Source organism: Triticum urartu, chromosome 3A (genome assembly GCF_056163025.1).
Source record: "Triticum urartu cultivar PI428250 chromosome 3A, HENAU_Tu73, whole genome shotgun sequence".
Classification (NCBI taxonomy): Eukaryota; Viridiplantae; Streptophyta; class Magnoliopsida; order Poales; family Poaceae; genus Triticum; species Triticum urartu.
The window spans coordinates 395,824,341-395,848,613 of NC_141875.1; the positions used below are offsets into that span (position 1 = coordinate 395,824,341).

Sequence of the window (24,273 nt, forward strand, 5' to 3'; positions counted from 1 at the left end):
GGAGGCAGAGGGGAGCGCTCACGGTGGTCGTAGGGAGAATGGCAGCGGGCGCAAGGAGGATGACGGGGACGAGGTCGACGATGGAGGTAGTCCGGCGAGGTGGTCCTGGTCGGCGAGCGGCGTTCCGAGCGACGGCGCCAGGATCCGAGGGCGACGGGGTCGAGTCCGCGACGAGTCGAGGCCACGGCTTCAGGCGAGCGTCGCGCAAGGGAGAGGAGAGGCGCGGAGGAGGCCGGGGGTGGCGGTGCTCGGTGCCGGCGGCGGCCTCCAGGGGAGCGGCGGCTCGGGTGCGAGATCAGGCCCATCCCTGATCCAATCCAGTGAGAGAAGGGGGTGGGGAACGGGAGAGAGTGGGGGCGTGGGTGCGTGGGGGTGGTTAGGTCACGGGGGTGCGGGATATGGGGAGTGGGGGTGGCCGGCCTGTGGGTGGCCTGGTAGCCCTGTTGGGCCGAAAGGCCCAGGGGAGGGGGTTCTCTCTCTTCGTTCTTTTTTTTGTTTTGTTTTGTTTTTGTTTTACTTTTTATTTAATTTATTTGTCTCCTATTAGTTCTTTTCATTTTATTTTTTTGTAAAATATACAACTAGCCCCTAAATTAGTGTTAGTAATACGATTACTGTGACAACTAATTTTGCAATAAAATAGTCTTACATTTGTTTATCATTTTAAAAGTATTTAATAATTGTTTTAGCCCCTGTTTTATTCATCAAGGGGCATTTAAAAACTTTATAAAAATGTGGTTTTAACATGACAAATATCCAGGGATCATTTTCCACACTTTGAACATTTTAGTTTTCATGTTTGACAAATTTGAATTTTTAACTTTAAATTTGAATTCGAATTCTGAACAATGATTTGGATCAAGTGAGGATTAGCAACAGTAATGTGGTGACATGACACCATTAACGGGGTTTACTGTAGCTTAACTATCCGGGCATCACAACTTATATCTTTTTGAGCTAAGTAGTTTTGCTCTATGTGCTTCACTTATATCTTTTTGAGCTATGTAGTTTTGCTCTATGTGCTTCACTTATATCTTTTTGAGCTATGTAGTTTTGCTCTATGTGCTTCACTTATATCTTTTGAGCGTTATAATTTTGCTCTATGTGCTCCACTTAGATCTTTTAGAGCACGGTGGTGGATTTTTTTTAAAGAAACTATTGATCTCTCATGCTTCACTTAAATTATTTTGAGAGTCTCTTAATAGCATGGTAATTTACTTAATAATAATATGCTTGGTATTCAAGATTTGTGAAACTTTCTTTTAAGTGTGTTGAATACTAAGAAAAGATTGAAGCATGATAATTGTTTTGAGATATGGAGGTGATAATATTAGAGTCATGCTAGTTGAGTAGTTGTGAATCTAACATTCTCAAGAAGTTGCTCCCCACTTCTACCTATTCTCTCAACATGCACACTATCCACATCATCTATATGCCACATCATCAGTTTGCAAAATCAACCAATCACTCTTTTTCACCCCGCCTAGAAAAGAAAAACTGTTTCTTTTTCCAGCTTCACAGCAGCCGCTGTCCAACCTTTCCCCATCCCGCACGGGCGGCTGGCCCACCGCCCCAAATCTGCAGCGCCCCTCCTCCTCCCTCTGGTCTCCTCACTGAGCCCACGGCCGCCTCGCCTCACCACCGGACCACCGCCCGTCCGGCGCGCTTCCTCCTCTCCTCTCCTCCCTCCCATCCACTCCTCTTCTGGAGCTGCGCCCACCCATGCCTCCGCCGCGGGCGCACGCAGAGCGCCGGCTGTCCGCCGCGTCGGCCGCCCCACCAAATCTGAAGTGCTCCTCCACCGGAGCGGCACCCGTCCGGCCTCCTCTCGCTCCTCCGGGCACATCCTCCCGCTCCCTCCTCCGGGCACCTCCTCCCGCTTCGCCCAGGGCGCCCACGGACATACGTGTGCCATCCACCCTGCCCACCAGCCATGCCTCCGCCGCGCCATAGCCAGAGCGCCGGCGCCGCGCTACCTCCTCTCCCTCCTTCCGCTGCGCCCACGACGCCCACGCATCCAGTGTGGCGAACATGCCCGTCGCCACCCCTGTACGCCTCCTCTGCCGCCGCCAGGCTGACTCCCGGCCCCACCTTGAAGCCGACGCCGCTGCACACCACGCGCCGCTCTCCTCGCTCGCGTATCGCCCCGCCTCACGGCACACTTTCCTCAGCTCCGAGCGTGTAGGCGCAGTTGGGACGCGGGTTGTCCGCCATGGTCACCGTCCACTCTGTACACTCTGCTCCGCGGCGAGTCGATGATGAGGAGCCCGATTCAAAGGTGAGGTGAGCATCGCCGCATTTACTTCACTGCTGCTTGCTAGGCTTCTTTTTTGAGTATCTGCTCGCTAGGCTTCTAAAGCTGGAGGTCCTCAATTTTCCCAGCCCACTTCATCAACGCCTTTGCAGCCCAATGCTCCAAATGGCCCATGCTGTTTATCTTCTCCGATGCCATCACTTAAACCCTTTAGCTGCTGGTCATTAGTGATTGATGCTTCACTTCCTCTCCCCACGATCTCTGCAGGAGAAACTGATGGTTTCCTCTTTAAATTCGGTGCTCCACCTGAACTCACTTTGTAACAATCGTGGTGGGCTTCTGCCATACCGCTCATACCCGTACCACTGGTGAGAAACTCCCTTCCCTATCCTTCTCGACCTTCCTTGTGCCATATTGCAAGTTGAATCACAATGTTGGACTTCCTCAGGTACTGGACGAATTGGACGCCAGGGCCCCCATCTTGGTTGTTCTTCCCCAGCTGCATACGGAAGAGCCTGGAATTTACGGCACCTATAGGTAAATGATGTTGCCATGTATTCTTGATTACTATCTGAAGTTAACTGCGATTTCTGAATTTTGGTATGCTTCGTTAATTTTGCCTCATGACATATAGTGGTTCAATAAAAAAACTATTAATCCTCAGGTGTTAGGCGATTTGGACACCGGGGTAGTGATCTTGGTTGTTCTACGGTCGCTACATAGCCAGACATCCAATCCTACAGGGTACATACTATTCCATACATCACTAATTATTTCAATTCAGTTTGGCTAGATTGAATACTTAGCACTGCATTTTATTAACTTTCTCTGTTCTGAAGTTTTGTTTTTTTATAGTTATGCATTCTATTTATTTACCCTGTTCTGAATTGTTGTTTGTTTATGGTACGGGAATCCATATGCCTTGCATTCAACCCCTGCATCTAACATTCTTAAGAATTTTACAAAGGTTTGGTGAGAGTGTTATTTAGTCTCTTCACCCCCCCCCCCCCCCCCCCCCCCACTTTTGCTAGAGTTTCCGACATGGATAATGCAGAAAACTCTTCGCATAATCGAGTTGGATGAAAACATCATCCATCATTACCTAATCCTCCTCCTCGACTAAACCCGTATGTTGCTGCTCAGAACCGTCGTATGCGTATGGAACTCATGGCTAAAAAAGAAAAAAGAGGTTTGTTAGGCACATTATATTTCTCCAAATATTTTATCTTCCGTATGACCTGTCTTATTTATTTCACCATCTACTTCTTCATATGTATAAATCAACAGCCTCTAGAGGTAAACAAACATCACACCAACCTACAAACGAAGAATCATCCACATCGACATCACACACACAAAATCTGGTCTTTGCACATAACCGTAAGATTCTACCCACATTCCAGTTCACGCCTTAGAGTTTTGGGATGACTACATTTACAAAAAAACTCTTCGCGGCTTATCTTTCAGGAACTATATTTCAACGCTTAAACCTTGGAGGTCCCCATCATTCTTGCAAACACTGTGGTGCTCTGTTTTGGTATGATGAGCGTCTACGCAGAGAAAGACATACTCCAGATCCAACATATAATTTGTGTTGCAAGGGAGGAAAAGTTTACCTGCGGCCATATGATCCTCCTCCTCAACCCCTCTTGGATTTACTGACATTCCAGGACAGAACACTCTCCAGACACTTCTTTAAACATATTAGGCAGTACAATACAATGTTTGCAATGACTTCAATGGGAGCTAAAATTAATGAAACCATAAATGATGGATGAGGCCCATATGTTTTCATGGTTAGTGGGCAGATTTGTCACCGCATTGGTTCTTTGAGACCAACTGGGGAACGACCAGAATATGCACAGTTATACATGTTTGATACTGAGCGTGAGGTTTCAAACCGAATAAATGTTGCTTCGTCTTCACGCTCTGCTTCGTCTTCAAGCTCTTCATTCCAAGCTAACGAAGACATTGTTCAGTCGTTCATACAAATGTTGAACACACATAACCCCATTATCAAGCTGTTTAGGACAGCAAGTCAAAGATTAGCTGGGAGTGATTGTGACCATTTAACAATCAGGATATATGGCAAACCTGATGCCCATGGAGACATCTATAGTGCTCCAGTTGCGTTTGAGGTTGTTGGATTAGTGGTTGGTGATATTGGGTCATCTAATGTAGGACGAGACATTATAATACAAGACCATTCATCACAGTTACAGCGAATTAGTGAGAAACACCCCAAGTTTATGTCCATGCAGTATCCTCTGTTATTTCCATATGGAGAAGATGGCTACCATGATGAGCTTATGTACCGGCAAAGATCAAGCACTTCAGCCAATCAACACCAAAAAGTCACAATGCTACATTACTACACATATAGGTTGCATGATAGGCCAAATGACTTCAATACTCCATTACGATGCAAAAGATTAACACAGGCTTACTTTGTGGATGGCTATTGTTGTGTTGAAACATTCCGTATTGGATTCTACCGCAAGCCTAGCTTTCAGAGTAAATACAGATCATCATCATTTAGTTCTTTGGCAAATTCTGTATCAAGAGGTATTGCATCCGGTTCTTCTGTTGGGTAGAGGATTATATTACCATCCTACTTTACTGGAGGCCCTCGCTATTTATACCAAAACTATCAAGACTCCATCGCTATTTGTAGAAAATATGGTTGCCCAGATCTATTTGTGACGTTCACATCAAATGCTGCCTGGCCTGAAGTTATGGAGGCTTTATCCTCCATTCCAGGACAAGAGCCATCTGACCGTCCAGATATTGTCAACCGGGTATTCAAAATGAAGCTTGATATGTTGATGGATGATATTAAAAAGAAAAAATTCTTCGGTCCCATAAATGCGGGTAATAGCACTTTCCCCAACCTTATTTCCTTTGCACAACAAACTTTTGTGTCAGTTATTAAAAATATTGTACTTTCTTGTAGTTATCTACACAGTTGAATTTCAGAAACGTGGCCTCCCACATGCTCATATAATTATATGGTTAGCCAAAGAAGCCCCCTTAGATGCACAGAAGATAAATTCAATTATTTCTGCTCAATTGCCAGATCCTGTGAAAGACCCAATTGGATATGATATGAAGCTATATCTTCTTTCATGGTCCATGGCCCTTGTGGCCCTCTCAACCAGTTTTCCCCATGCATGTCAGAAGGAAAGTGCACAAAATTTTACCCGAAGGATTTCTGTGAGCAAACCACTATCCGGGAGAATGGTTTTACTGAATATGCCCGACCAAACAATGGAATAACTGCTAGAAAAAATAAAGTTGACATTGACAATAGATACATTGTTCCTCATAATGTTGATCTGCTGGTTAAGTATCAAGCCCACATAAATGTAGAAAAGGTTAATCATGATGGTATGCACAAATATCTTTTCAAATATGTTACAAAAGGATTTGATTGTGCTAGAATTGGCCTCTACTCCAAGTCTACGTCATCAGATTCGTCGACTGAGACAATTAATGAAATTGATAACTATTTAGAGTGTCGTTGTGTCACACCAAATGATGCTGCTTGGCGTCTGTTCGAGTATGATATTCACCATACAGAACCTTCCGTAGAAAGGCTCCCTGTTCATCTTCCTCTTGAGAATAATGTAATTTTCTCTGAAGATGATAATCTAGAACAAGTAATTGAAGACCCAAAAAATATGGCAACTAAATTGACTGCATGGTTAGAGGCTAATGTGCAACACACCGAGGCTCGATGATACACCTACATAGAATTTCCTGAATATTGGACATGGCACCAACAAGAGAAATATTGGAGTTTTCGTCGAGGTGCTCATAATAAAATTGCCCGAATTGCACATGTCAACCCTTCACAAGGGGAATTATTCTACTTGCGGATGTTGCTCCACGTTCGTAAAGGCCCAACATCCTTCACTCATATCCGAACTATATCAGGCCAAGTGTATCCCACATTTCGTGCTGCATGTGAAGCTTTAGGTCTCCTAGGTGATGACCGAGAGTGGTCGAACGCTTTAAAAGGTGCAGCTCAGTGGGCATTACCATTTCAATTACGTCAGCTTTTTTTTACCCTGCTGCTTTTTTGTGATGTAACAAATCCTATCAAACTTTTTGAAGAACATGCATCACCAATGTCTGAAGATATAGCACATCGGTTGAATCCTGGTCCTTCTCTGACAAGCAATTCATCACTACATTTGTACGTGACATCCTGTCTTCTCATTGAGCTTGATAAATTGCTAAGGGATTCTGGATATTGCTTATCCCATTTTAATTTGCCACTACCAGATGATATGGGAAATGCTTCTTCACAAAACCGAATTTTGCTTGATGAGCTTAGCTATGATATTCCAGACATGACATCCACTTTGAATGATAATATTCCAAAGCTAAACAGCAACCAGAAGGATGTATTTCATGCTATCTATAATTCTGCAATAAATAATGAAGGCCGAACGTTCTTTGTTTATGGATACGGAGGGACTGGAAAAACTTTCCTATGGACTACTTTACTGTATTCGTTACGAAGCCAAGGGAAAATTGCATTGGCAGTTGCATCATCAGGAATTGCTTCTCTATTGCTCCCAGGAGGTCGAACACCACATTCCCGTTTTAAAATCCCTTTGGAAATTTCTCAGAATTCAATGTGTAGTATAAAGAAAGATACACACCTGACAGAACTTATTCAAAATACATCTCTTATTGTTTGGGATGAAGCACCGGTAAACCATAAATATTGTTTTGAAGCACTAGACCGCACTCTCAGGGATATAATGTCAGATACTAGACCTAATGCTGAAGACATGCAGTTTGGAGGCATCACTGTAGTTCTTGGTGGGGATTTTCTTCAAACACTTCCGGTAATAAAAATGCAACAAGACAACAGATTTTAAAATCTTGCATTGTTAACTCTTATTTGTGGAACCAGTGCACACTTCTTCAATTGAATGAAAATATGAGGCTCTCCTCAGCATCTCTGTCCATCTCAAAGAGAGAAGCATTACGGAATTTTGCTGAGTGGCTATTACGAGTTGGAAATGGCACTGAGCCTTTTATTCCTATTCCAAATGACCCCCAACAACATATTTATAGAGATACCCCAGTATCTCCTTTTGTCCGTAGAGTCTAGAAATATAGATGGATTGATTTCATTTGTCTATGACTCAGGCTGTGAATCTGCTAACAATACATCATATTTGTGTGATCGTGCAATTCTTGCACCCACCAATGATGTTGTTTCTAAAATAAATGCCAGAATGATTTCTCAGCTACCAACAAGTGAAATGTCATATTATAGTGCAGATTCAATTGACGACAGCTGCCCTAATCATTCTACTCTAGAGGCATTATATCCGACTGAGTTTCTAAACAAGCTTGAGATACCTGGTCTTCCAGACCATGTGCTGCATTTGAAAATCGGTGTTCCTATCATGCTACTTCGTAATCTTGATCCATCAAGAGGGCTTTGTAATGGCACTAGACTCATTGTTACACAACTAACAGGCCGTGTAATAGAAGGACAAATCATAACAGGAAAAGCTATAGGTTCAAGAGTATATATTCCTAGAATTGTCACTACATCAGCTCAGTCTAAGTGGCCTTTCAAACTGAGGCATCACCAGTTTCCTGTTCGCCTTCCATATGCTATGACAATAAACAAAAGTCAAGGCCAAACACTGAACCGAGTTGGTGTCTACTTGCCATCTCCTATTTTCTCCCACGGTCAATTATATGTAGCATTTTCAAGAGTTACATCACCAGAGGGATTGCGAGTTCTGATTGAAAATAGTCCAGTTTCTTATGAACATTGCACACATAATGTAGTATATGCTGAGGTATTCAGTCAAATAAATAGGCATAGAACCTAGAACTGATAGGTATTTTATGATATGCCTCAAATTTCCGAGATATGTTCTAAACATTTTTAGCATACCATAATTTTTTCCTAACAGTCTTATTATTCATTCATAGATATCTGAGATATGGAGTCAAGTACAGCACTTAAAAGCATCACTTCAGGACAGCAAAACTGTAGGGTCTTTGCACGCCTGATAAGGCTTTGGGATGCTAAAATAATTAATCCCATATATGGAGATGGCTTGCTAAGCATTGATGGCATTCTCTTAGATGAAGATGTAAGTGTAATTGTGTGCTCCAAATTGCACATTCACATTTGTACTCACAATGATATTAAATTTACATATCACATTTAATTATTTCGTTTGTTTGCAGGGCAACATGGCACAGATGAGTGTGCCCAAAAAATATGGAAAACAGTTTCGTGGATTGCTATCAGAAGGATCTGTCTACATTATTTCAGATATTGTGGCTATTGATAACAGAAGCAAATCATATGTCTACCACCATCAGAACTACATGCTGCAATTCAAACATGACACAAAGGTCCATGCATTGCACTTAAGAGGAGCAAATATACCTACTGTTTCCTTCAACTTTTGTCCATTTGATCAGCTGCCAAGAAAAGCAATTGATTCAAAACAACTCCTAGGTAATCTGTGGTTCCTTATTTTCTCTCCTAACAGTTATAATGCTTTTTAACTTCCTATACATAATTTTTCCGTTCAGATATTATTGGAGTAATAAGTGATGTTGGTCCATACGATTATGCTAGCCCAACATCTCAGAACAAACTTCGGAAGATAAAAATCCGAAACCTAGAGTATGTCTTTCTCGCAACGATGCCACTTAATTTCTTCCGCAAAGACCCTTTTTCCTGCAATTCTATAAGTATACCTTGCTTTTCTAGTGAACAAACGCAAGAAGTAGTTCTATGGGGCAAACATGGAGAATCATTTGATGAAGAAGCAGTACTTAAAAAATCTCTAGAAGGAATTGTGATAGCTATTTTTCTTGGTATAACTGCAACTTCACAGAAGTTTACAGGTGAATTATCAAACGAGCTTGCTTCAAGGAAAAATGAAAGGATTTATTTAAATATACTATTAACCACATAATCTTATAGGTACAATACAAGGATCTTCAAGTTCGGCAACACAGGTGTATCTTGACCTCAATATACCTGAAGTTCAACACTATCGCAGCAGGTTCTCCACCTCCCTCATTGCCATTTGCCTAATTTTTTTGTTCGCCGCTACAATATACTAATAGATTATATCAAAATAATTTGAAGCTACCAATGGAAATTTCCAACTCTACAAAAGAATCTCCCTAAAGTCGCACATCTATCTCCACTTGAAGCAGCAGGCAAGCTGTATACCATTGAACAAATATCTACCTTGCCAACCACATCTTTTCAGGTCAGTACTTTTCGAGATAGTTCGTTTTCTAAAACATCTCTATCCAAAAAATATATAATTGATGCTCCAACCTTTTCTTCCACAAGGGAGGAGCAACATTCAGTACTATTGCAAAGGTGACATCCATTATACCATCAATCAAATGGTACTACAAAGCATGCAAGCGGTGTGGAAAAGGTTACAACAACATGTCAGATACCCCAACATGCACCTGCCAATTTCCTGTTCCATGCCCAATGTACCATACATCTTCCTAAATCTAATCCTTATAAATTGCTTTTCTCTTATTCATGTCACTAACAATTCTACAATCCTTCAGGTATAAGCTCCCCCTTACACTAACAGATAGCTCAGCAAGTTTAAATGCAGTTGCATTTAATAAAGTAGCTGAAGACTTGGTTGAGCGTCATGCTGAGCAAGTTTCTATGAACATGACAATAGATGCTGCGGATCAGGTGCTTTCCCTGGATAAAGCCATTGGTAAAGAAAGGTTATTCTATATAGGAATGAATATTGATTCAACTGCCAAGTACCCTATAAAATATGTCTTGAAAAAAAGTTTCCCCGTGGACAATACCAAATCAGTTCCTCTATTAACTGCTTCAAAGGTAAGAACTTTTTGATACTCATTACCTTCATATATCATCCTATTAACTTGACATGTGAAGCTTTTTCAGTCAGCACAAGATAACCTTGCACCAACTTCATCTGTCATAAATGCTGAGAGGTTCCTGGCCATTTATCAATTTAAATTTTGAAAATATATTAACAAAACATTAAATCCATATTCTCTGATGAGCATTATATATATTATTTTCAGTCCAAGTGCACAGCAGCCAGAGGCCCCCTTGAACAATACACCTGCAAGTGATAACCGCACACCTATCATTACAAAGGAAAGTGGATCCAGGTAAATTTGGCCACATAGAATTTCATGTGTGTAATGCTTCACAAACCTCCAAGCGAAGTTGAGATTAAACATTTCAACCTTTAGGATTTTTCTTTGGTAAATCTAATAATTGCTCTGTTTTGTATGTTCATCTGTCTAATGCTTCACTAACCTCCATGCTTATTCAATTCCTCTGATAAACGTACTTTCTTATTTATAATGTACATTCAAATCAGTTCCGAAGTAAAAAGAAGGATTGATTTTGACAAGGATGATGCCAACAACTCTAACAGGTATCACAACACTCACAAGGATGATGCCAAACAACTCTGTTTAGTTTCCTGTCTAATGCTTCACAACACTCACATCCACTACAAAGGATTTATTTATGTTTAGTTTCCTGCCAATGCAATCCTAACAATCCTGTACCTATAATATTACTTTCTTATTTAGTTTCCTAATAAATGCAATCAAATTTCTCAATGCAGCTCAAAAAGCACAGATAGTCCTCTTTCGAAAAGGCAAAAGCAGAGCGAGAGTATGTATTACTTCCCATTACCTATAGTTGAATATCTCGCCAATGAATTTTTCTGTTCATATATTTACAGTTCTAAATATTTTCTGTACCCACCAATGCAGACAATAAAAATGCAGCAAACAACTATGAAAAGACAGACTAAAATGAAAGTGCATACAAAGGTATTGTATATTATGTACCTCTGTTTTTATATTCAAACATTTGGAACTTCTAATAATTGTTGCATTTCTAAAAATACTATGTATCACACTTCATGTAGGCAACTTCCACAATACTCATACAAGCAGCTTCCACAATGCTCATACAGCCAACTTCCACAGTGCTCCAAAAGACAAATAATCAAGAATGTTCAACTTCCACAGCGCTTTGACACTGCCAGCTGACAACAATAATTTTTTTTATTGCTCAACTTCTATTGTGACCGAGAATGTTCTCATACCCATTACCTTTATATTGTAACCGAGATGTCTACTCGTGCGTACTTTTGGTTTCATGCAAGCGACTTCAAAGTTTTCTGGCAATATTTGCAATTTTGTGCTTACCAACAATGGATACACTCCTATAAATGGGCCATAATATTTTTTTTGTAAACTGTACAATCGTGCATGCATGTAAAATATTTATTCCTACATTAACACCTCAAATGGCCGTTCTTACAATCACAGTGTAAGTCACAATTGCCAGTTTCTAAAAATTCATTGATCAGTTAATTCTGTACTAAAGGTTACTAAAAAATATTTCGGTTAGACACTATAAATACATTCATTGCTCAGTTAATAGTGTATAAAGCATTTCTAAAACATCTTTGGTTAAAAACTCTTATGGTTGCAGTCCAACTATATAATACCCCCCCCCCCCCCCCCCCCCCATACAACCTATATCTACAAGCAAATATTTTCTCACACTGAAAACTTCACTATTGTCAAATACATGGACAAGCAGCAACAAGGCAAAAGGTATGTCTATTACATGCAAAGTTATTTCGCCGGTTTCATGTATGATATTTCACAATTTGCCCGCATACTTTTCTACAGGATGCAACGTTACACAACAAAGAATGTTCTACCCTCTTCATCAACGCATGCATCAAGAAAAACTCACAAGAAGTACATGGAGGCTATTGCAGACATGAAAAATGCCACCACCAAATCCGCAACATGGATCACTTTGAAAGAGGACGCACGTGAAGACAATATCACAAAGCTACTCCAGGAACATCCTTTCAGGTCCACCAAGTACATCTTTGAGTACATGAAGAACGGATTTAAACATGTCCAAATTCTCCTCGATGAAGAAGACAACCGCGTGGACGACTCTAACAAACTATAAACCAACATTATGCTACTTAATTACAAGACTTTGCAACAATAAACGAATAAAGTACAATAAATATCTTATATTTGTATTTTCATGCTCATATTGTTAATTGAAATATCCATGTCGCATTAAACCAAGTATCATCTAAACATATTGCCATCAATTCCCGCAGCAACGCGCGGGGAATTGTCTAGTTTAAGGAATACTTGTGTTAAAGTTTGTGATTCCCGTAGCATGCACGTATGGTGAACCGTTATGTGATGAAGTCGGAGCATGATTTATTTATTGATTGTCTTCCTTATGAGTGGCGGTCGGGGACGAGCGATGGTCTTTTTCTACCAATCTATCCCCGTAGGAGCATGCGCGTAATACTTTGCTTTGATAACTTCTAGATTTTTGCAATAAGTATATGGGTTCTTTATGACTAATGTTGAGTCCATGGATTATACGCACTCTCACCCTTCCACCTTTGCTAGCCTCTAATACCGCGCACTTTTCGCCGGTATCATACACCTACCATATACCTTCCTCAAAACAGCCACCATACCTATCTATCATGGCATTTCCATAGCCATTCCGAGATATATTGCCATGCAACTTTCCACCGTTCCGTTTATTATGACACAGTCCATCATTGTCATATTGCATATCCCGGTACACCGCCGGAGGCATTCATATAGAGTCATATCTTGTTCTAAGTATCGAGTTGTAATTGTTGAGTTGTAAGAAAAATAAAAGTGTGATGATCATCATTATTAGAGCATTGTCCCAGTGAGTAAAGGATGATGGAGACTATGATTCCCCCACAAATCGGGATGAGACTCCGAACGAAAAATAAATAAAAGAGGCCAAAGAAGCCCAAATAAAAAGAGGTCATAAAAAAAGAGAAAAGGCCCAAACAAAAAAATGAGAGAAAAAGAGAGAAGGGACAATGTTACTATCCTTTTACCACACTGGTGCTTCAAAGTAGCACCATGATCTTCATAGTAGAGAGTCTCTCATGTTATCACTTTCATATACTAGTGGGAATTTTTCATTATAGAACTTGGCTTGTATATTCCAATGACGGGCTTCCTCAAATTGCCCTAGGTCTTCATGAGCAAGCAAGTTGGATGCACACCCACTTAGTTTCTTTTGATGAGCTTTCATATACTTATAGCTCTAGTGCATCCGTTGCATGGCAATCCCTACTCACTCACATTGATATCTATTGATGGGCATCTACATAGCCCATTGATACGCCTAGTTGATGTGAGACTATCTTATCCTTTTTGTCTTCTCCACAACCACCATTCTATTCCACCTATAGTGCTATATCCATGGATCACGCTCATGTATTGCGTGAAGATTGAAAAAGTTTTGAAAAAGTTAGAGTATGAAACAATTGCTTGGCTTGTCATCGGGGTTGTGCATGATTTAAATACTTTGTGTGGTGAAGATAGAGCATAGCCAGACTATATGATTTTGTAGGGATAACTTTCTTTGGCCATGTTATTTTGAGAAGACATAATTGCTTTGTTAATATGCTTGAAGTATTATTATTTTTATGTCAATATAAACTTTTGTCTTGAATCTTTCGAATCTGAATATTCATATCACAATTAAGAAGACTTGCATTGAAATTATGCCAAGTAGCACTCCGCATCAAAAATTCTCTTTTTATCATTTACCTACTCGAGGACGAGCAGGAATTAAGCTTGGGGATGCCTGATACGTCTCCAACGTATCTATAATTTTTGATTGCTCCATGCTATACTATCTACTGTTTTGGACTATATTGGGCTTTATTTTCCACTTTTATATTAATTTTGGGACTAACCTATTAACCGGAGGCCCAGCCCAGAATTGATGTTTTTGCCTATTTCGGTGTTTCGAAGAAACGGAATATCAAACGGAGTCCAAACGGAATGAAACCTTCGGGAACGTGATTTTCTCACCCAACGTGATCCAGGAGACTTGGACCCTATGCCAAGGCATCAGAGAGGCGGTCACGAGGGTGGGGGCGCCTCCCCCCCTAGGGCGCCCCCCTGCCTCGTGGGCCCCTCGGTGCTCCACCGACGTACTTCTTCCTCCTATATATACCAACGTACCCCCAAACGAACAGAACAGGAGCCAAAAACCTAATTCCACCGCTGCAACTTTATGTATCCACGAGATCCCATCTTAGGGCCTGTTCCGGAGCTCCGCCGGAGAGGGCCTTCATCACGGAGGGCTTCTACATCATCATAGCCTCTCCGATGAAGTGTGAGTAGTTTACCTCAGACCTTTGGGTCCACAGTTAGTAGCTAGATGGCTTCTTCTCTCTTTTTGGATCTCAATACAAAGTTCTCCCCCTCTCTTGTGGAGATCTATTCGATGTAATCTTCTTATTTTTGCGGTGTGTTTGTTGAGACCGATGAATTGTGGGTTTATGATCAAGTCTATCTATGAATAATATTTGAATCTTCTCTGAATTCTTTTATGTATGATTGGTTATCTTTGCAAGTCTCTTCGAATTATCCGTTTGGTTTGGCCAACTAGATTGGTAGTTCTTGCCATGGGAGAAGTGCTTAGCTTTGGGTTTGATCTTGCGGTGTCCTTTCCCAGTGACAGAAGGGGCAGCAAGGCACGTATTGCATCGTTGCCATCGAGGATAACAAGATGGGGTTTATTTCATATTGCATGAATTTATCTCTCTACGTCATGTCATCTTGCTTATGGCGTTACTCTGTTTTTAACTTAATACTCTAGATGCATGCTGGATAGCGGTCGATGAGTGGAGTAATAGTAGTAGATGCAGAATCGTTTCGGTCTACTTGTCACGGACGTGATGCCTATATACATGATCATGCCTAGATATTCTCATAACTATGCTCAATTCTGTCAATTGCTCAACAGTAATTTGTTCACCCACCGTAGAATACTTATGCTCTTGAGAGAAGCCACTAGTGAAACCTATGGCACTTTGCCTTTTACTTTTCACTTTGCATCTTTATACCAAAAATACCAAAAATATTATATCTATCAGATCTCACTCTCGTAAGTGACCGTGAAGGGATTGACAACCCCTAATCGCGTTGGTTGCGAGAAGCTATCATTTTGTGCAGGTACGAGGGACTTGAGCGTGGCCTCCTACTGGATTGATACCTTGGTTCAAAAACTAAGGGAAATACTTACGCTACTGTGGCGACCCGACCCGAATGGATCAAGTCTACTGTGCTCCGGTGTCATCCCTGGATCAGTAATGCTGACACCACATAGTACATCGAAGGATTTATAGCAGAGTGGCAATCACACACTTATTACATCGTTGTCTCAAAGAGAACTTATTACAATAAATATGGCTTAAGGCCATCTAATATCGATAACAGCGGAAGACTCGGAAGATAAATGGGTCCATCAACTCCAACGGCATCACTGAGTATAGAACCACGACCTAAAAGCACCTTACTCGTCATCTGAAAAGTCTGCAACATGAGAAGTTGCAGCCCGAAAACGGGTCAGCACATGGAATATGCTGGCAATGTAACACATAGAGAGTAATGGAATGAAACATCTATACTATATGCATATATGGCTGGTGGAAAGCTCTATGGTTACAGTTTTGCGTAAAGCCAGTTTTTCCCTACTGCAAAGGAATAAATTTATTTAACTATCAAGGTAGTTGTGAAACATCGAGAATGGTTGACAGCATTCCGATCCCAATTAAGTGAACAATTAAAACCCAACAACATTAATTAGAAGTAACATGATGAGATTCACATGATATTCAAGTACTAGATACTCAAGTTGTCCATAACCGGGGACACGGCTAACCATGATTAGTTTGTACACTCTGCAGAGGTTTGTGCACTTTTCCCCACATGACTCGATCGCCTCCATTTGTTTTCTCGCACTACATGGTGTTTGAGAAACGGATGACCGAGACATAGTCTTTCAGAAGCGCTAGCACCTTACATGTGGGGTAGACCGTACCACCTACAACCCCTACATATGCTAGTCCACCCCGTAAGAGTTCGCACAACTTAGTCAACTATGCCAGAGCCCATAGTAGCATGTGGCTGCACACAGAAGTTTCTAGCATGAATGATCTTATGATCCCTTTGAGCCTGGGTGGCGGTCCAAAATAAAATAGGCAAGTCCTGATAGACATCAGGTGCCTCAATCCACCCAGATGTGTGTTTAAGTTGCCACCTTAGATAAACCATTAAAATTATCAACTCACATCTGTCATGGATATCACTCACCCAATCCACGTCTACTAGCATAGCATGGCATGATAAGCAAACGTAGAAGTAACTCCCAAAGGTTTCATAATAATACAGGTAATAGGTACTACCTCATCTACTTCCCATCCCACAATTTAATTAGATCCTAATCATGCAATGTGAGAGGATTGATCTAATGCAATAAAACATGGGTTGTAGAAAAGGTATGATCAAAGTGTTACTTGCCTTGCTGATGATCCGCGAGACCTAGGGTTTCGAAGTAACAAGCGGCGCAATCCGGGTGATCTATCGCAGACAAACAACAAGCATACAATAAGTACTCATCTAATGCACAGGTAAAACTCGAACAAGAGAACGAACCAGAAAGTTCAACTTAAGAACTCCGGTTGCAAAGAAAGAAAGAACCGTACAGACGACGGAAAAACAAACGGCGGAAGAAAACAACTCGGTTCTAGCAAGTTGAAACTAGGTCAAATTTTACCGGGGCAAAAACTTGTTTAAGTTGATTAGACGGAATGGCGGTTTCGAAACGAAACTCCAGGCGCTTGAATCACCTGATTCCGATAAACGAGCGAGAAGAAAGACTAGAACGAAGATCGGATCTGAGATCACGATCGTGGAATAAATCCGACGAAAAGAAAAAGAAGAACGATTAAACGAACGGGCGTCGTTAACCCGGGAATAATCGGTGATCACGTTCGTTGAGACGAACGGTCCGAAAGAAGAATGAAAACCGATCTAGGGTTTTCGGAAAAGAAAACCGAAACAAAGAACGAAAGAAAACCGGAACGGTTAAGAAAGAACCGGAACGGTTTAGAAGAAAAAACTGAACCGAGGGGAGAAAAAGAGACGCGGCGCGGGACAACCTCGGCGAGGCTCCGGCGAACGGCGGCGACGGCGGCTATAGGGCGGCAGCGGCTATAGAGCGGCGGCGGCGGGTGAGGGGCGCGGGGTGGGGCGCGGCTAAGGAGGAGAGGGGGGGTTTGGGGTGTATTTATATAGGTGGGGGGGATTACTTGGGGTAGGGGGCAAGCAAAAGAGGGAAAACAAAACAAGGAAAGGGGGGCTAACCGGCCTAGAGTCCCTCTGGGACTCGGCCTAGAGCGAGGGAGGCGGCGGCCTGGCGCTGCGCCTGGCGCGCGCGCTGGCTGGGCAGGCGGCCGGCTGGCTGGGCCTTTGGCCCGGCTGGCCTTGGTCCTTTTTTTTAACTGGATTCGCGCGCAGAAAAACAAAAGAAAACTAAACTAAACGAACTCCAAAATTACTAAAGTAAATTTTCCCCGACTCCTAAAAATGAGTCGAACAAAATGAACTTTACTCCGGACCTAGAATGCAATTTTTGAAAACACGCATTTTTCCCTATCCAAATAAAAAGCAAACAAAACTCCGGCAAAACCAAAATTTGATATTGGAAAAATAATTGAAGATGAAACAAATAAATCAAATGATCCTCTTTTCCAAATTTGAGAGAACTCAAATATGAAAATAACGAAATCTCCAACTCTCTCCGAAGGTCCTTGAGTTGCGTGAAATTTCTAGGATCGACCAAAATGCAAGAAAATATGCTATGCATGATGATCTAGTGTATAACATTCCAAATTGAAATTTTGGGATGTTACAAACCTACCCCCCTTAAGATGAATCTCGCCCTCGAGATTCGGGTTGGCTAGAAAATAGGTGAGGGTGGTCCTTGAGCAAATCTTCTTCTCTTTCCCAGGTGGCTTCATCCTCTGAGTGGTGGTTCCACTGAACTTTGCAAAACTTGATAACCTTGCTGCGGGTAACTCTGCTGGCATAATCGAGAATCTTGACTGGCTTCTCCTCATACGTTAAGTCGTTCTTCAACTGAATCGCTTCGAGTGGCACGGTATCTCTTAGCGGTACCTCCGCCATCTCGGCATGACATTTCTTCAGCTGAGAAACATGGAATACATCATGAACTCCTGACAGCTCCTCTGGTAATTCCAACTTATAAGCGACTTCTCCCATACGTTGCAAGATCTTGTACGGTCCAACGAAACACGATGCTAACTTTCCCTTAACTCCAAAGCGCTTAACTCCTCGAAGTGGGGATACTCGGAGATAAACTCTGTCTCCGGTTTCGTAAACTGTCTCCTTGCGTTTAGAATCTGCGTAGCTCTTCTGCCTGGACTGGGCTACCTTGAGCCTATCGCGAATCAACTTAACTTTCCGTTCAGACTCCTTAATCAAATTTGGTCCAAAGAATTGACGGTCTCCAACTTCGTCCCATGACAACGGTGTCCTGCACCTCCTTCCGTATAAAGCTTCGAAAGGTGCCATCTTTAAACTGGTTTGGTAACTGTTGTTATAAGAAAACTCCGCATACGGCAAGTTATCGTCCCAACTAGATCCATAATCTAGTGCACAGGCTCTTAGCATATCTTCCAAAATCTGATTGACTCTCTCGGTCTGTCCATCTGTCTGCGGGTGAAAAGCTGTGCTAAACTCTAGTCTGGTTCCTAAAGTTTCATGCAACTGATTCCAAAACTTTGAGGTAAATTGGGTTCCTCTATCTGATACGATACTCCTCGGAACTCCATGCAAACAAATGATCCTAGTCATGTATACCTTTGCCAACTTAGCACTGGTGTAAGTGGTCTTAACTGGAATGAAATGTGCTACCTTTGTCAAATGATCAACTACTACCCATATCGAGTCATAGCCTGCTTTCGTCCTGGGTAGTCCTGTGATAAAATCCATGCCTATCTTATCCCACTTCCATTCGGGTATCGGCAATGGTTGTAACAATCCTGCTGGCTTCTGATGCTCTGCCTTTACTCTCTGACATACATCACAAACTGCTACATATGCTGCAATATCCTTCTTCATTCCGGTCCACCAGAATGTTTCCTTCGAATCCAAATACATCTTGGTATTCCCTGGGTGAATCGAATACGGTGAATCATGTGCCTCTTGCAAAATCAACTTCCTGATCTCCGGGTCATTGGGCACATAAACACGGTCCTCAAACCATAAGGTATCGTGCTCATCCTCACGAAATCCCTTTACTTTTCCTTCGCTCAATTTCTCTTTTATAGCAGCAATCTCCTTGTCATATTTCTGAGCTTCTCTGATTTTATCCATCAATGTTGACTGAATCTCCAATGCTGCTACATAGCCTCTCGGAACTATTTCCAAACATAGCTCACAAAGGTTTTCTGCTAACTCCTTTGGTACTTCTCCCGTCACTAGGGTGTTGACATGGCTCTTACGGCTCAATGCATCAGCTACTACATTAGCTTTTCCGGGATGGTAATGCAATCTCATGTCATAATCCTTGATGAGCTCCAACCATCTCCTTTGTCGGAGGTTCAACTCCTTCTGAGTGAAAATGTACTTCAAACTCTTGTGATCCGTGTACACCTCACAATGATTTCCAATGAGGAAATGTCTCCACGTTTTCAATGCATGCACTACAGCTGCTAACTCCAAATCATGCGTGGCATAATTCAACTCACGAGGCTTCAGTTGTCGTGAAGCATACGAAACAACTCTCCCTTCCTGCATAAGCACTGCTCCAAGTCCTCGACGTGAAGCGTCGCAATACACCTCATAATCCTTGGTTTGATCTGGCAAAATCAATACTGGTGAGGTGAACAAACATTTCTTCAACTCCTGGAAACTAGCCTCACATTCCTCAGTCCAATTGAACTTAGTGTCCTTCTTCAACAATTCAGTCATAGGCTTTGCAATCTTTGAAAAGTTCTCAATGAATCTCCGGTAGTATCCTGCGAGTCCAAGAAAACTCCGAATTTCTCCAACTGTTGTTGGTTCTTCCCATTCGGTTACGGTCTCAACCTTTGTGGGGTCAACTGCTATACCTTCTCCGGATATAACGTGTCCTAGGAATCCAACTTCCTTCAACCAAAACTCACATTTGCTGAATTTGGCGTATAAGTGATGTTCCCTTAGTTTCTCCAAAACCAAACGCAAATGTTCCTTATGCTCCTCTTCATTCTTTGAATAAACCAGGATGTCATCAATGAACACTACGACGAACTTATCCAAAAACTCCATAAACACTTTGTTCATCAGGTTCATAAAATAGGCAGGTGCGTTAGTCAATCCAAATGACATAACGGTATACTCATACAGTCCATATCTCGTGGTGAATGTTGTCTTAGGTATGTCCTGGTCCCGAATCTTCAATTGATGGTACCCTGATCGCAAATCGATCTTGGAAAACACTTTAGCTCCTTGCAAACGATCAAACAGATCATTAATCATTGGCAGTGGGTACTTATTCTTGATGGTTACTTCATTCAATCCTCGATAATCAACAACCATCCTTAATGATCCATCCTTCTTTTCCACTAGAAGTACAGGTGATCCCCAAGGCGAAGAACTTGGGAGAATGTAACCTTTATCCAGTAACTCCTTAATCTGATTCTTAATTTCCACCAAATCCTTTGCTGGCATCCTATGTGGTCTCTTTGATATTGGCCCGGTGCCTGGCGAAAGCTCAATCAAAAACTCAATGTCTCTATCCGGTGGCATGCCTGGCAACTCTTCGGGAAATACATCAGGAAAATCCTTTACCACTGGTACTTCCTCCTGCACGACTCCTGTTAGGCAATTTACTTGTGTCCTTTTTGGCACATGCCGGGATACATACTTGATCCTTCGTCCTTCTGGTGTGGTAAGCAAAATTGACTTACTAGCACACTCAATATTCCCTTCATACTTTGATAACCAATCCATGCCTAATATCACATCCAATCCTTTAGATTCCAATACTATTAGGTCTGAGGGAAAAACATAGTTTCCAATCCTTAATGGTAACCGATCACACCATCGTCTAGCCATAAACTCCGCTCCTGGTGAGCTTACTAACATGGGTGACCTAAGGGCTTGGGTTGGCAGGTTATATTTATCCACAAATCCCCTTGATATGTATGAATGTGATGCACCAGTATCAAAAAGAACGAGTGCAGTAAATGACTTAACCAGAAACTTACCGATTACTGCATCAGACTGATCTTCAACCTCCTCCACATTAATGTGGTTCACCTGTCCCCTGTTGAAAGGGTTCGGCTTCTTCCCAGAGCTTCCATTGCCATTTCCATTCTGGCCTTCAGGACATTCGTTGGCATAATGTCCGGTCTTGGAACACTTGAAACAGGTGACTTGACTCAGGTCTCTCTTGGTTGGGGTCGATGGGGTGGTCCGGTTCTGGCCGTTGCTTCCTCCATTCCCATTACCATTCTTGTGGCCATTATGGTTGTGCGAGCTACCTCCTCCATGGGTGTGCTGAAACTGAAATCCCGGTTTAGGGGTAAAACGGGGCTTCTACTGGGCTCCAGAGTTATACTTCCCCTATCCATACTTCCTCTTACGGTTCTCAATCTGCTGTTGCTTTCCTTCAATCATGATGGCACGATCTACCAACTCCTGGTAGTTGTTGAAACTCGCTACCATCAATCTCATGCTTAATTCATCATTCAGTCCTTCCAGAAACTTCTCCTGCTTAGCTGCATCCGTAGCAACGTCATCTGGGGCATAACGTGCTAACTTGCTGAAATCGTCAACGTACTGGCCAACTGTCCTTCCTCCTTGGCGTAAGTTGCGAAACTCACGCTTCTTCATGGCCATAGCTCCTGCTGAAACATGGGCAGTGCGGAAAGCTTGCTGAAACTGATCCCATGTGACAGTGTCAACTGGGTAAGTAGCTGTGAAATTCTCCCACCATGCTGCCGCGGGTCCGTCAAGCTGATGTGCGACAAACTTCACTTTCTCATCATCTGTGCATCCTGCAGTGGTCAACTCCCTTCCTATCTTGCGGAGCCAATCGTCTGCTACTATTGGCTCAGTGCTACTGGAAAACACCGGTGGATTCAGCCTAAGGAAACGGGCTAAGTGGTCAACAGGTGGTGGTGGTGGTGGGTTGTTGTTGTTGTTCTGTTGGTTCTGGACTAACATCTGCATCAATTGATTCTGCTGCTGGATCAACTGAGTGAGTTCCGGTGGGAATCCATTGTCACGTCTCGGAGGCATCTGCGGGTTTAGAAAAGACGAGAATTAAGAATAGAGTGAGGTCTAAAGGGAAAACACTACCCCAATGCACATGAGCAAATGCACACAAAATCACTTCATTCAATCAAACAAGGGCTTACAGTCGGTCTAACTATCTCAAAAGTGTTCGAACTATTGTTTTTACATGGGGGAATACTACTACTATCTGGTGGTCATCTAGAAATTTGAACCGGTGGAAGACTCCATGATATCTGCTCCAGCTTCGTCTTCAAGTCGGGTTCACTTGGATCCGAATCGGTGTCGTCAATGATGATGTAGTTGTCCGGACATGCGACATACTCGTCTTCCTCCTTGGATGCTAACTTCCTCTTGAGTTCTTCAATCTCCTGCTTAAGATCGCCATTGTGTCTTGCTAGAGCTACGATCTCGTCCATGCAGTCCTTGCATGTAGACTTCAGTTCTCCTTCTAGCTCGATGATCCTTGCCTTTGCATTCTTCAACTCTATCATATCATTGCGCATCTGGTTCTCGTGGCGTCGAATGTGCTGGTTTAACTCCTGGATGAAAGATGCAATGGATCTATCCTTCTTGGTGCTGACTAACTCCCATTGTTCATCTCGGCGTCCGCAAATCTGGTAGATAGTGTCCTTGAGGTCTTCTTGATAAACTTCTCCAATGCGTCCTATGGTGATATGAGCTGCCATGCTCCTTCCCAGACTCCAGGTTGGTGCATTGAAAACACTATCTATGGGCTTCGTGATTGGCGCGAATGTCCTTCCCGGAACGTGAGCTTGAATCTTCCAGCGCTCCTCTTCAGGCAGAGTGGCATTGAAGGTTCTCGTGAAGCTTGGTAATCCAATGTTCAGGTACTTGGTGACTTCCTTCAAGTGAAATCCAAATGGTGTGCCTTCATCCGGTTGAGCGTACTTAATCTTCGCGTTCGTCATCCTAAAAGAGTAGAAAAGATGAGGAGTTAGAAAATGAGAAGAGAATGGTGATCTATGGCTTTAACTTAGTGGTCGTGTCCTACAGTCAGCGTGTGCTCTGATACCATCTCTGTGGCGACCCGACCCGAATGGATCAAGTCTACTGTGCTCCGGTGTCATCCCTGGATCAGTAATGCTGACACCACATAGTACATCGAAGGATTTATAGCAGAGTGGCAATCACACACTTATTACATCGTTGTCTCAAAGAGAACTTATTACAATAAATATGGCTTAAGGCCATCTAATATCGATAACAGCGGAAGACTCGGAAGATAAATGGGTCCATCAACTCCAACGGCATCACTGAGTATAGAACCATGACCTAAAAGCACCTTACTCGTCATCTGAAAAGTCTGCAACATGAGAAGTTGCAGCCCGAAAACGGGTCAGCACATGGAATATGCTGGCAATGTAACACATAGAGAGTAATGGAATGAAACAGCTATACTATATGCATATAGGGCTGGTGGAAAGCTCTATGGTTATAGTTTTGCGTAAAGCCAGTTTTTCCCTACTGCAAAGGAATAAATTTATTTGACTATCAAGGTAGTTGTGAAACATCGAGAATGGTTGACAGCATTCCGATCCCAATTAAGTGAACAATTAAAACCCAACAACATTAATTAGAAGTAACGTGATGAGATTCACATGATATTCAAGTACTAGATACTCAAGTTGTCCATAACAGGGGACACGGCTAACCATGATTAGTTTGTACACTCTGCAGAGGTTTGCGCACTTTTCCCCACATGACTCGATCGCCTCCGTTTGTTTTCTCGCACTACATGGTGTTTGAGAAACGGATGA

The 24,273-nt window shown here is 42.3% G+C and overlaps 1 protein-coding gene and 1 pseudogene across 4 annotated transcripts; both read left to right on the forward strand.

Moving 5' to 3' along the window:
- Nucleotides 1-1,530: 1,530 nt before the first annotated feature.
- LOC125544113 (replication protein A 70 kDa DNA-binding subunit D) lies at nt 1,531-11,557 on the forward strand. Of its 3 annotated transcripts, none has more exons than XM_048707679.2 (18): nt 1,532-2,283; nt 2,522-2,622; nt 2,703-2,791; nt 2,919-2,998; nt 8,225-8,388; nt 8,486-8,762; nt 8,840-8,933; nt 9,021-9,157; nt 9,237-9,318; nt 9,405-9,531; nt 9,618-9,769; nt 9,851-10,139; nt 10,200-10,258; nt 10,352-10,441; nt 10,657-10,713; nt 10,909-10,958; nt 11,060-11,119; nt 11,218-11,557. In XM_048707679.2, exons 5-17 carry the CDS (start codon nt 8,236-8,238, stop codon nt 11,098-11,100), a joined length of 1,608 nt encoding a protein of 535 aa, XP_048563636.2. In that variant the 5' UTR covers nt 1,532-2,283; nt 2,522-2,622; nt 2,703-2,791; nt 2,919-2,998; nt 8,225-8,235; the 3' UTR covers nt 11,101-11,119; nt 11,218-11,557. The 3 variants fall into 3 exon arrangements, with proteins under 3 accessions (XP_087403317.1, XP_048563636.2, XP_048563640.2); XM_048707683.2 differs by having other exon boundaries at nt 1,533-2,283; nt 10,209-10,258; XM_087547191.1 differs by lacking the exons at nt 10,657-10,713; nt 11,060-11,119; nt 11,218-11,557 and having other exon boundaries at nt 1,531-2,283; nt 10,714-10,958.
- LOC147979828 (uncharacterized) lies at nt 3,450-6,451 on the forward strand (annotated as a pseudogene). The gene is made up of 3 exons (XR_015619022.1): nt 3,450-3,634; nt 3,722-5,125; nt 5,208-6,451. The product of XR_015619022.1 is annotated as an uncharacterized LOC147979828 (transcript).
- Nucleotides 11,558-24,273: the final 12,716 nt, after the last annotated feature.

Bases quoted from the DNA above. Each gene is read 5' to 3' on its own strand.
- LOC125544113 (XM_048707679.2), top strand. From the start codon at position 8,236: ATGGAGTCAAGTACAGCACTTAAAAGCATCACTTCAGGACAGCAAAAC. The intron at 9,158-9,236 runs GTGAATTATCAA...ATAATCTTATAG, and splicing joins AACTTCACAGAAGTTTACAG to GTACAATACAAGGATCTTCA. The intron at 10,442-10,656 runs GTAAATTTGGCC...CATTCAAATCAG, and splicing joins ACAAAGGAAAGTGGATCCAG to TTCCGAAGTAAAAAGAAGGA.